Below are 12628 nucleotides of genomic sequence, written 5' to 3' on the forward strand. Positions count from 1 at the left end.
CCTCCCACTGTTCACAGGTTTCCCACATGGGACCTCAACAAGGTCCTAGTTTCTCTTACACGTTCTCCGTTTGAGCCTTTGAGGAGTCATCTCTTCAGTTCCTCACCTTTAAGGTAGTTTTTCTAGTAGCCATCACTTCTGCTCGTCAGTGTCGGAATTAGCAGCTCTGTCAGTCAGGAGCGATCTATGTGTGTTCCATGCAGACCGGGTCGTCCTGCGGCCTGACCCCACTTTCCTACCCAAAGTTAACTCGCCCTTCCATAGATCTCAGGAACTGGTTCTACCAAATTTTTGCCCTAGACCCTCCGGGAACAGGGAGGTTCTTTGGCACACCCTAGATGTTAGACGGGCCTTGCGTATATATATTAAGCGCACTCAGTCCTTACGAAGGTCGGAATCTCTTTTCCTGTCCTTTCAACCCAAGACACTAGGGCTCAAGGTTTCTCCTTCCACTATCAGCCGCTGGATCAGGGCGACCATCGCCAGGTGTTACCTTTCCCATTCTCTGCCGGCACCGGTGGAATAACTGCCCATTCCACCAGGAGTGCAGCCACTTCGGCGGCCTGGGCCACACAAGCCCCCATTGCTGACATTTGTAGGGCAGCCACCTGGGCCTCTCCGTCCCGTTTATCAGGCATTACAAGATCGTACGTATGCCTCAGCTGAGGCCTCCTTTGGCCGGCGGGTCTTACAGAGGGTTGTCAATGATCCGGAGGGGCCTTCGGGCCAGACGGAGTCCCACCCATAGGACAGCCAAGCTTTGGTATGTCCCACAGTCTGGATGCTCCGAGCGGCTCGAGGAGAATGGGCGTTGGTCCTTACCTGATCGCCCCTTCTAGGCGAGCCGCGAGGAGCATCCAGCCCCACCCTAGCATCTCCGTCTGGTGGGGACTCCTGTTTTCAGCCAAGGAGCCAATAGTTGATTAGATAGGATTAATAACTTCTCTTCTCGTTATCGCAAAAAACTGGGGAGACGCTGCGCGATGCCACGTGGGAGGGGCGGAGCGTTTCCTCGTCTAAAGCTCAGCCTGAAAGAAGAGGACTCAGAAGCACATCCCACAGTCTGGATGCTCCTCGCGGCTCGCCTAGAAGGGGCGTATCAGGTAAGGACCAACGCCCCATTTTAGTATAAGCAAAGTTAATAATACCAATCATGTCTCTTAATACACATATTCACATTAAGTCATAATCCTTCACTGCTTATTTTCAACATTTCAATACTCTCTCCTAATGCCAACCACCATATCATTTAAACATACCTAGTAATTTCATTATTCAATTTCCTCTCCAATTTTTATTTTTTAAATAAAGAATTCTCATTTGGCAAGCAGTGTGGTTCCAGCTTTCACATCTCAATACAAACATGACCATAGTTACCTATTCATTTTATTTATTCAATTTCATATCACATTATCCTTATTAATCTTAAATATCAAACTTACCCAATTCCAGTTCATGTTATAGCTTGTTTCATTTTTCTTAAAATATTCTCATATTTTATTTTACAATGTTATCTAAAATTCTTATCTCATTCCTATGTTCATTTCTCATATTACCATTTTCAGTCACATTTGCAATTTTATCCTTATTCTATTAATTCAAAATTGTCCCCTTTGGTTAATAATTCGAGCTAGCCACCTTCATCCTACGTTAATACCAATCTCCCTATATACTATATATCACACATACATATATTTTTTGTCAGATTCCACATTACATTTTTTCAATCACCTTATAAGTTATCTATACCTTACAAGAACATTAATCAATTAGTTATAGCAACTGATATTAGTCTTTCCATAATGATTCTCATTTCATCATTTTTTATACATTGCTAATCATCAATTAATATAATATTCTTATTATAAATTCCCATTTCCATATTTATTTCATTAAGTTCCATGTCTAATGTAGCGATGATGAGCACCCTCTCGAGTCATTGACGAAATATCTGATCCTGGGGGGGCCAAAACCCCATAGCTGTTCCATCTTGCAGGGTTGAGTTGAAGCCAGTTCCTCCCCATCCAGACCCTTAACAGTCTCCGGGCACTTGACCAGCACTGCCACCACACCACTTGTGTGGCTAGGGGTGGAGCTATATACAGTAGAACCTCTGGTCACGACCATAATTCATTCCATAACTTTGGCGATTTTTTTCGTCTTCTAGTGTTTCATCTTCAGGAATTTCATCTTCAGGGGTTGTGTTTGGTCACCATCCGAGACTAGATTGAAACATTTTGTGAATTTTTTGATTGGAATCCAATTTGGTCATGGTCAGAAGTGTTCATGACCAGAGGTTCTACTGTAATTGGGTATCATCAACATACTATGATACCAAACCCTATCGTGACGGATGACCTCCCTTAGGGATTTCATGTGGATGTTAAAATGGATTGGTGAGAGGCTGAAGTCCGAGGCACCTTCCCATTGCAAGGGTCTAGCACTTGATCCATCCTTTCCTAACACCACAGACTGGAACCAGTCATGGGGGAAGGAGAACCACTATAACACAGTGCCTCCCACTCCCAACCCCAAAGCTAGTCCAAATTGATACCGTGGTCAATGGTACTGAAAGCTGCTGAGAGGCCCAGGATGGCCAGAATGGTTGCTTCATCCTGAGCTTTCCAAAGGTTATAAAATGGGGCCAATGTTTCAGTGCTGTGCCCTGGTATGGATCCAGACTGAAAAAATGTCCAGATAAACTGCTTCATCTAGTGCCCTCTGTAAAAGCCATCCATTCCTCATAAAATTGTCTTGATATGTAAGAGCCGTGATGGCAGTATTGTGGCTACTTCTGCTGACTGCCAACTTTCAGCAGTTTGACAGTTCAAGTCTCACGGGCTCAAGGTTGACTCAGCCTTCCAGCCTCCTGAGGTCGGTAAAATTGTTGCGGGCAATATGCTGACTCTGTAAACCTCTTAGAGAGGGCTGTAGAGCACTGTGAAGTGGTATATAAGTCTAAGTGCTATTGCTATTGCTATTCTCCAGCTAGTTAAAAAAAAATGGAACCATGCCCATGTGCCTGGCTCAATTCCTAGTGAGAACATAGAGTTTTTTTCATAGCAAAGTAGAAGTGATTATCCATTGCTACTTTCCAGGATATTTTTTTCAACGTCCTGACCTAACATCTCTGGTCATTCCTGATGGTCCCCCATCCATGTACTAACTAGAACTGACATTTTTAAGACTGATGAACAATGCAGGCTATTTAATTTCATACAAGAAAAAAAGTATTAGCTCTCCTGAGCTGGTGAGGCTGAACAAATCAGAAAACATCGCTTTTGATTATTTTTATTCTTGAAAGTGTTCAGCCAAATTGTTTAAAAATTAAGATTAAGAAAGTATCTTTCATCAAATTGATAATAATCCACTGGACATTACTGAATTTGCTTGATACTTGCAACCGGCAGTCTTGTTAAATAGAAATTAGAGTGATGAAGACTACTGTTGCAATGCAAATCATGTTGTTTTGCAAAATGTTTATCATTCATCAACAGGCTGCAGACTGCTTTTAAGAGCCTCTTCTTGTTCTGAAATTTAATTATTTTAATAGTTTCTGAATAACGAAGTATTTTTTGCTATTAAATATATTTTGAAATACTGAGCTAAGTTTAGCAAAAGGTAATATAGGTATCAGATGTTATATCTTAGTGTTAAATGTCAGGTGTTGGTGTTAAATCTGAAAACTTCAATTTTCTTCTGAACATAATAAAATTAACAAAAGTACAGAAGGCAGTCCAGCTGTAGGAGCCATATTAGTCTTGGTGGTTGTGATCAATAGCAGAGACTAGCAACACAGGTGCTCTGCTTTATGAACAGCAGCTGTTTGCCATTTTATGCATGTGAACAATATGGCAAACCAGGTTTGTGTGTGCTGGTTAGGATGGATTTTTGCAGTCTGATCTGTGTGTGTGTGTGTGTGTGTGTGTGTGTGTGTATGTATATATATATATATATATATATGCACACCATAGAGATTATTTTTAAAAACACAAACATGAGGCAATTTTTGATAAGTTTTATTTATTAAAAGTTTTTATAGATATATATCATAGGCATTTTTTTTTTAAGAGTTCAATATTCAGGTGAGGATAAATAATTGGAAAAGTTCATATATATATATATACCCTTCTCTCCACAGTGCATAACTATGGAGCTCTGGTGCAAAACCAATAGCTTTGGCTACATTTCACCCTGAACATCAGCCCTCTATGCTACATTACCACATAGCATTGGCTGCTGAGATTTACCTAGCTCCATTGTGCCTGTGGACAATGGAGCCCTAAAGAGGAGCTTCCAAAGATACCCATTCCCAGAATCCAAATTCTCTTTTCAGAATAGTTTAACTATAGAGATGGGCAATTTGATATCCTCCAGATTCATGGATCACAACTTCTCACAATCCTTTTTGTCCATCAGGTTAGAATAAAGTGAACAGCAGTCCAGTGTACTGGTAGTATTAAATTGCCTATAGCCAACTTAGGTAATAAAAAGTGGTATGTACCCCCTCCCTCTCCTTCAGTCTTTAAAAGAGAACAGAACCAAGAGAAGCAAATGGCTTATTTTCAGGGATACATCTTTTTTTTAAGGGCCTCCCATTTCCAGTTATTTCTTTGCTGGGGGAGGTTACATCAGATGTGTCAAGCCTATTGTACAGGTTACACATTTTTTTTTTGTTATGTTTACCCCAAAACTGCAGAAATCCATGCAGCTTCTTCTTTAGCTCTTGGAAACTAACAGTTTTGGGAGAGAAAGGCACTATCATTTTTCTTTTAAAGTTTATTAACAATTTTCTGTAACTTCCATGGCTGTGTAGAAATATTCTGCTGTCTGTTCTCTAAGACTGCTGGTACCAGAAGGAATGATTTCATAGTATTTTCTATGGAATGATGTATCATGATAATCTCAAAATTGCCCAGAATTTTAACATATGCAGCAGTATAATAGCATCTTCTTGGCCTAAAATACAGATTGAAATGCATTCAATGGCATAATTTTAAAGGGTATCATTGGAATGATTAAGTATTGTGGCAACAACTGTTAGCTTAACATTCACTAGGTATTCAAAATAACTCTTTAACATTTCTTGAAAATAAGAAAGCAAAGTAACATAATTATCCCTGACAGCATCTTCATATTGAAACGATCAATGCATTTTTCTATGAACAATAGGAACCTTTCCCACTCAGAATATTTTTATTAATCCCTGCCAGATGAAAGTACACAGAAATAGTTTTTAGTTTCTCAAAAAATTCTACAAATACAAAGTTGACAATTTGAGAGAAAAATATCTGCTTTCTGAAATTGTACATATCTAAAATACCCATATAAAAGGTAAATTTATTTTAACTATAAAAATATATCTGAGATCAATTCCAGCTGGATTACTTCTTTATAAAAATCAGAATTATTTGAAAAAAATTACTACTAGGTTTACAAATAGAGTCTTGAAATTAAGTATTTCAATGTCTTTCTGTGCACATTATCTTTGGTTTATAATTTTGGTTTCTTTCTGATATAAAATGGGCAGAACTAAGAATCTTGGCATTTGTTCAGTCATTGTATGCCAGGAACAGCATCTTCAAATAGCATACATGATGCACATTCACTTGAATGTGAATGTCTTTCAGACATTTCAGACATTTTTCTTACCTGTGACTAAATGCATAGGCAAAAAGATATTCTCTAGTAGCATTTGTTCAGTTGAATAAAACATCAAAAAAATTGGAATAACTATGATTGATATATATTTCATGCCTTCAGGTGCCTCCAACCATAAGGAATCCATTGCTTTTATCAATACTGATAAACAACACATTAAAAAATTAAATTGTCTGCCTTTGAAATAATCTGTATGGTCTCAACAAATCAGTGGTTTATAATTTCCAATCTGAAGGAAAATATGTATACAAAACTGAAAAGCCTTCTTATAGGAGGACTGTTCCAGGTATACAAAAAATACAGATGTTGCCTCATCCACTAGTATTACAAAGGTAAATAGAAACCACACAACTGGGAACTCTGAATGCATGGATTTGAAGCTTACGGACTCTGCATAAACCAAAACATATGAATGCTCATTGCAGATGTGCAGTTCATTGCTTGTCAATTTACATGCACAGATCTAGTATGATGGGTTAAAGAAAAAACGTGAATATATCCTGATTAAGCATGTTAATAGACATTTACAGCTGATGGCAGTCTTAGCTTCTTTGCAATTTAACTGCAATCAAAAGTTAACAAGCATTTAAAATTAAACTACAGCTCATGAAATTCAATTGCTCAAGTGACAGAAGGTACATGTCCATATAGCCTGATAGAATCAAGATTCCAGTTGCGCCAAGGAATGCTTCTTCACACAATTTCATGCTTTCTTTTGGTACTCTGCCATGCAACAATTTCAAATGATATTTTAAGAGTCTTTAAGTTGTAGAATTTGAAGAGATTTTTGACCTTTCATTTTAATTTTTTCAAAATCAAACCCCCCCTGATATTCGTGAAAAAGCTTTTACCTTCTTTTCTTACACACTTTTATGGCAATAAAGATCTTTTAAAGTTTTTAGTTCTTCAATTAAAGTTTTGTTCTGGTTTTCAAGGACTGCAACTCGATTTTCAAGGCATTTAACATATTCCTTCTTCTTTCTACGGCATTCTCTAGCGGCTTCTCTGAAATCCAAAAGCAAAAATATGTCAATTACAATATGAAATTCAAAATATTTTACAAACATTCCACTTTTGCTTAGAGAAGATGGTGAGCATTAACATTTTTCTAGGACATTCTCTTGCCAGGTAAAGTATACTTTAGTAGAGTGTCTATCTGTATTGTGATAGACACGGTCTGCTATGTACTAAAATTTATGCTCCCCTAAATCCATCTTATCCTCCTATCCCTCCTTTTAGATGTTTATGTATATAATTTCATTCTATACCTTTGAGCTTTTTATTATTTTTTTAGCCTTTGATTAACTTTTTTTGTGTTTTTAATTGATAGTACCCTTCCCTCCTTATGCTAATATCTGATTTAATTCTTTCAACTAAATTTTGAAATAAATGCTGAGCATTTTGTCAATATTTTATACCAAATAAAATCAACAGTCAAGGCTCTCTACAGTTAAATTAGTCCAAGAAAAAGCAACTATGTATAAATATGCTCTAATGCTAAAGGAACAAAATAACTGCATGTCCACTGAATATGGCCTCAAACTAAGTACCCACAGAAGGATGTAACATAGTCTGAAGCCTATTTAGGATTTTACTTCAGAAGTTTGATACATTTAAAAACACGATAGAAGTTCAAGTGGTCTATCAATATATGATATATGTGATGGAACATTTCACAATTTTTCATTATAAAGCACAAGTGAAAAAACTAAAGCTTCTAGGGGGATGTATTAAATTTATTTTTCAAGAATTTTGTTTTCTTAATTATTTATGAAAAACACTTCTTTTCCCCTTATTTCTTAAAATAAGGCATTTTTAAATGAAGGTATTTCCCACTCAAAAAAGTGAAACCAGAAAAAAAAGCAAGCAATATGAACAAGCATTTAGTTAGAAGGGAATAATATTCCTTAGGCAAGATAAAAAACTGAAACCTATTAGTAATCTCTGCATAAGATCTCTTTTCAGAACATAAGTGGAAAGTACATACCTATTTTTCATCAGCCTTATTTCTCGTTTCAGTTGGGGATCATCTGTTTTGGTTGACTGAGATGTCAAGGATGTTGTCATTACAACTGTTTGTGGAAGGGAAGTGGTGGTTGGCGTCCTGCGTAACTGGTAGGCCTGCATATCCCCAGATGCAGCTGTTAAGGAATCAGAGTAGAGCATACGATAAAGCAGCGATTCTTAAACTCTGAAATACTGCTATTCCCACCCTCCAAATAAAATTAATGATTCCACTAGGTTTAGGGTTGGGCAAGAAATAAATATACCATTTTTAGTGGTGGTTTTTGAGAATAAAGGCAAATACTGACAATGATGGACTCTGTACGTGGAAAGAGAAAGAGGGAAAAACTTATGGAATTAAGCAAGCATTACTTTTTTTAATCAAAAAGTAGGATTATATAATTGGTTAGGATTAATTGTTTAATGACTCAAGCATTAGAGAGACTATTCCCAACTAGTTAGACTGCCTGAATGATAGAAAATATCGATAGTACACTTAACTTAATAGCAAACACCCATTTTCTACAGTAACAGATTTTACTTCACCATCCATTCTAGGGGAAGAACTAAAATCAGCTTTCTGTGGGAGGATAAATTTTGAAAAAGGTAAGGTAGGAATAAAAAAAGAGATCCTCTCCCCACTCTGCCTGGAGAGGCTACATGGCCTGTACCTGCTATAGGAAGTGGACCTTCATTATAAGTCTAATATACTAACGTCCACAGTAAGACATACTAGAGACATTTCTGGGATTGGAGTTTTCAAGAGAAGGGTCCTGAGCTTTGCCAGAAACTCTTTTCTGTAGATTCTCTTGTGAGAGGAAATTTGTGAAGAGTCGTACAAATTAAGTTTGCAGTAATTAATAAAAATGAACTCAAGAGGGTCAGGTGAGAACCCTACAAAGAACTCCCAAGGAAGTATTTGAAATTTGAATGAACTCTTTACGTTCACCACAAAACATTTCCTGAAGATTTTTCTCAGTCTGTGCTATAAACACTTTTGCACATGATTGCCATGGATTTCAACCTGCAGAAGCCTCAGATTTTGGTAAACACTGTATAATACCAGCCCACTTTATAAGATAATAAAGAAAGGTGTTCCAAGTACATAGAAATTATTGGGAAGGTGGGCGAGACTCTTCAAAAGCTTTCTCATCCCTTGCTTCTTTTTAACTTGGAAATAATGGTAATCAAATGGGAAGGCTTTTTGCATGCAAAGGTCCAGATGTGAACTTGAAGCCAGTTCAAAGAGTAGTTGCTCTGAACTGGGACTGTTCCTTCACTTATGAAAATCCAAGAAAACTCTTGTGGAAATGAGCAGGTAAGCTTCTGGCATGTTTATCATACCATAGTTTAAAAGATGTTTAGATAATGATTTCTGTCATGCACCTCAATAAACCCTATTCTGCAGATTCAATGGCTAATAGACAAGTTCAGTGGTCTAAGACTCAGTATGACATGCCAAGCTCCCGTTTTTACTCCCATGAACAGAAGTAGGGAGAACAGATCTTCCATTCTTTTATGCCAATGTCAACTAGGTGATATATTGCCACCATCATTCTATGGGAGAAAGTGGGGAAAAGGCCATGTGGGACATCTGTCAAGTTCAGAGGGGATACCATCATACTGGACCTAACTAGGCCAGCTTCATCCCCAACATCCTCTGCTGACTGACATGGTCCATCACACAAGATCTCCAAATGGCCCCAGTATGGTAATCTTATGTTCCTCCTTTGCCACATCGGCAATGTGAAGCAGGAGATACATGTATTTTCCCTTGATAAATGTCTCTTTGCAAGAGGGCAGAGAGGGAAGCTCTCTGCTTCTAAACTCATCTGGTACTTCTATCTCACCTGTTAATCAGCACTGATGGAAAGGCTGCCTGAATGGTTTATATTCATCAGCATTGTGTGGTCCTGGCAGTTACCAGGAATTTGAAGAGGAAGAGGAGATTCTCCAGAACATACAACTACAATACCAAGGCCATTGGGTGTTTCCAACAACCAGCAGTTGGAAGTTGGATGGATCATCCTGGTCTCTCCGTGATTTTCCTTCTGCTTCTGGCTTATTCACTGGGCTGAGCTGCCTTCCCTAGTGCTCTCCTTGGCAGGAGAAAGCCTTAAAGTCCCATACATTCTATATATGTTTAAACAATATAATGAGGATTACTTAAATTTGATAAATGTGATAGAGATCACCAACACTGGTACTGTGAATGGGATTAATATGAATGACACCCAGAATCAACTCTGTTCACATGCAATATGGGTGTATATTTTAAAAAAATACTATATATATATTACTATATTATATAGTACTATATTATATGTGTGTGTGTGTGTGTGTGTATACACTGCTCAAAAAAATAAAGGGAAAACAAAAATAAGACATCCTAGATCTGAATAAATGAAATATTCTCATTAAATACTTTGTTCATTACATAGTTGAATATGCTGACAACAAAATTACACAAAAATTATTGATGGAAATCAAATTTAGCAACCCATGAAGGTCTGGATTTGGAGTTACACTCAAAGTGGAAAAAAACACTACAGGCCGATCCAACTTTGATGTAATGTCCTTAAAACAAGTCAAAATGAGGCTCAGTAGTGTGTGTGGCCTCCACGTGCCTGTATGACCTCCCTACAATGCCTGGGCATGCTCCTGATGAGGTGGCAGATGGTTTCCTGAGGGATCTCCTCCCACACCTGCACTAAAGCATCCCCCAACTCCTGGACAGTCTGGTGCAACATGGCGTTGGTGGATGGAGCGAGACATGATGTCCCAGATGTGCTCAATTGGATTCAGGTCTGGGGAACAGGTGGGCCAGTCCATAGCATCAATGCCTTCGTCTTGCAGGAACTGCTGACACACTCCAGCCACGTGTGGTCTAGCATTGTCTTGCATTAGGAGGAACCCAGGGCCAACTGCACCAGCATATGGTCTCACAAGGGGTCTGAGGATTTCATCTTGGTACCTAATGGCAGTCAGGCTACCTCTGGTAAGCACATGGGGGGATGTGTGGCTCCCTAAAGAAATGCCACCCAACACCATTATTGACCCACTGCCAAACCGGAGGCTGGAGGATGTTGCAGGCAGCAGAACGTTCTCCACGGCGTCTCCAGACCCTGTCACGTCTGTCACATGTGCTCAGTGTGAACCTGCTTTCATCTGTGAAGAGCACAGGGCGCCAGTGACGAATTTGCCAATCTTGGTGTTCTCTGGCAAATGCCAAACATCCTGCACGGTGTTGGGCTGTAAGCACAACCCCCACCTGTGGATGTTGGGCCCTCATACCACCCTCATGGAGTCTGTTTCTGACCGTTTGAGCAGCCACATGCACATTTGTGGCCCGCTGGAGGTCATTTTTCAGGGCTCTGGCAGTGCTGTCCCTCCTTGCACAAAGGCGGAGGTAGCGGTCCTGATGCTGGGTTGTTGCCCTCCTATGGCCTCCTCCACGCCTCCTGATGTACTAGCCTATCTCCTGGTAGCGCCTCCATGCTCTGGACACTACGCTGACAGACACAGCAAACCTTGCCACAGCTCGCATTGATGTGCCATCCTGGATGAGCTGTGCTACCTAAGCCACTTGTGTGGGTTGTAGGCTTCGTCTCATGCTACCACTAGAGTGAAAGCACCGCCAGCATTCAAAAGTGACCAAACCATCAGCCAGAAAACATAGGACCTGAGAAGTGGTCTGTGGTCACCACCTGCAGAACCACTCCTTTGTTGGGGATGTCTTGCTAACTGCCTATGCTTTCCACCTGTTGTCTATTCCATTTGCACAACAGCATGTGAAATTGATTGTCAATCAGTATAGCTACCTAAGTGGACAGTTTGATTTCACAGAAGTGTGATTGACTTGGAATTACATTGTGTTGTTTAAGTGTTCCCTTTATTTTTTTTTGAGCAATATGTGTGTGTGTGTGTGTGTGTGTGTGTGTGTGTGTGTGTGTGTGTGTGTGTATATATATATATATATATATATATATATATATATATATATATATATATATATATATATATATATATATATATATATATATATATATAGTGTTCGGCTTAGTTCGGTTGTATTTTCCCACGTCATTGTAGTTCTTTTAAAGTTGTAGCAACGTTTCAGCAGAATCTCATCTGCCATCATCAGGCTTCTGTATTGTGTCCGTCTGTGGGTCAGACTTTTACAGTGGTTTCAGATTTAAATTTGGGGCAGCCTATTGCTGTGCCAGAATGGTTTTTTCTTCATCCTGATTGGTTGGACCAAGCTGCACTAAAGGCCTCCAATAAAGTAACACAATGCTACCAGCCAATCAAGATACAAAAAGAGCCAAAAAACAGACAGAAGATATTAGAGACACCAATCAAGCAGAACACAGCAAACTCCGAGACCAATAAACACAGACCAAGACTCCCAACCAATCAGGATGAAGAAAAAAACATTCTGGCACAGCAATAGGCTGCCCCAAATTTAAATCTGAAACCACTGTAAAAGTCTGACCCACAGACGGACACAATACAGAAGCCTGATGATGGCAGATGAGATTCTGCTGAAACGTTGCTACAACTTTAAAAGAACTACAATGACGTGGGAAAATACCCGAACCAAGCCGAATACCATACATATATATATATATATGTATGTATGTATGTATGTATGTATCTGCTTGCACTGGCACAAAGCCGAAAGCACCAGCCTGAGGATGGCAAGTGGGACCTCACCGAAACGTCGCCAAGATACTCTTAATCTTACATGGGAAAAGACCCAAACACACCTAGACACACACACACACACACACACACACACACATATGGTATTCAGCTTTGTTCGGGTATTTTCCCATGTCATTGTTGTGCTTTTAAAGTTGTAGCAACGTTTCGGCAGAATCTCATCTGCCATCATCAGGCTTCTGTATTGTGTTCGTATATTTAAGCTGAATGCCATACATGTAAGTACCCGCGAAAACTT

At 39.1% G+C, this 12628-nt stretch overlaps 1 protein-coding gene across 3 annotated transcripts in view; it reads right to left on the reverse strand.

Moving 5' to 3' along the window:
* Positions 1–4006: 4006 nt before the first annotated feature.
* Positions 4007–12628, reverse strand: part of ATF1 (activating transcription factor 1) — a 39461-nt gene continuing 30839 nt past the window's right edge. For all 3 annotated transcript variants that reach the window (XM_087956240.1, XM_087956239.1, XM_087956241.1), the window contains 2 exons: positions 7649–7802; positions 4007–6666 (listed from right to left, as the gene is read on the reverse strand). In XM_087956240.1, coding sequence (XP_087812366.1) covers positions 6522–6666; positions 7649–7802 — 299 coding nt within the window. In that variant the 3' untranslated portion in view covers positions 4007–6521. The remainder of the gene's footprint in view (positions 6667–7648; positions 7803–12628) is intronic.

The sequence above is a fragment of the Notechis scutatus genome, chromosome 2 (assembly GCF_049901735.1).
Source record: "Notechis scutatus isolate UNSWTSFEM ecotype Mainland chromosome 2, rNotScu1.2, whole genome shotgun sequence".
NCBI classification, from domain to species: domain Eukaryota; kingdom Metazoa; phylum Chordata; class Lepidosauria; order Squamata; family Elapidae; genus Notechis; species Notechis scutatus.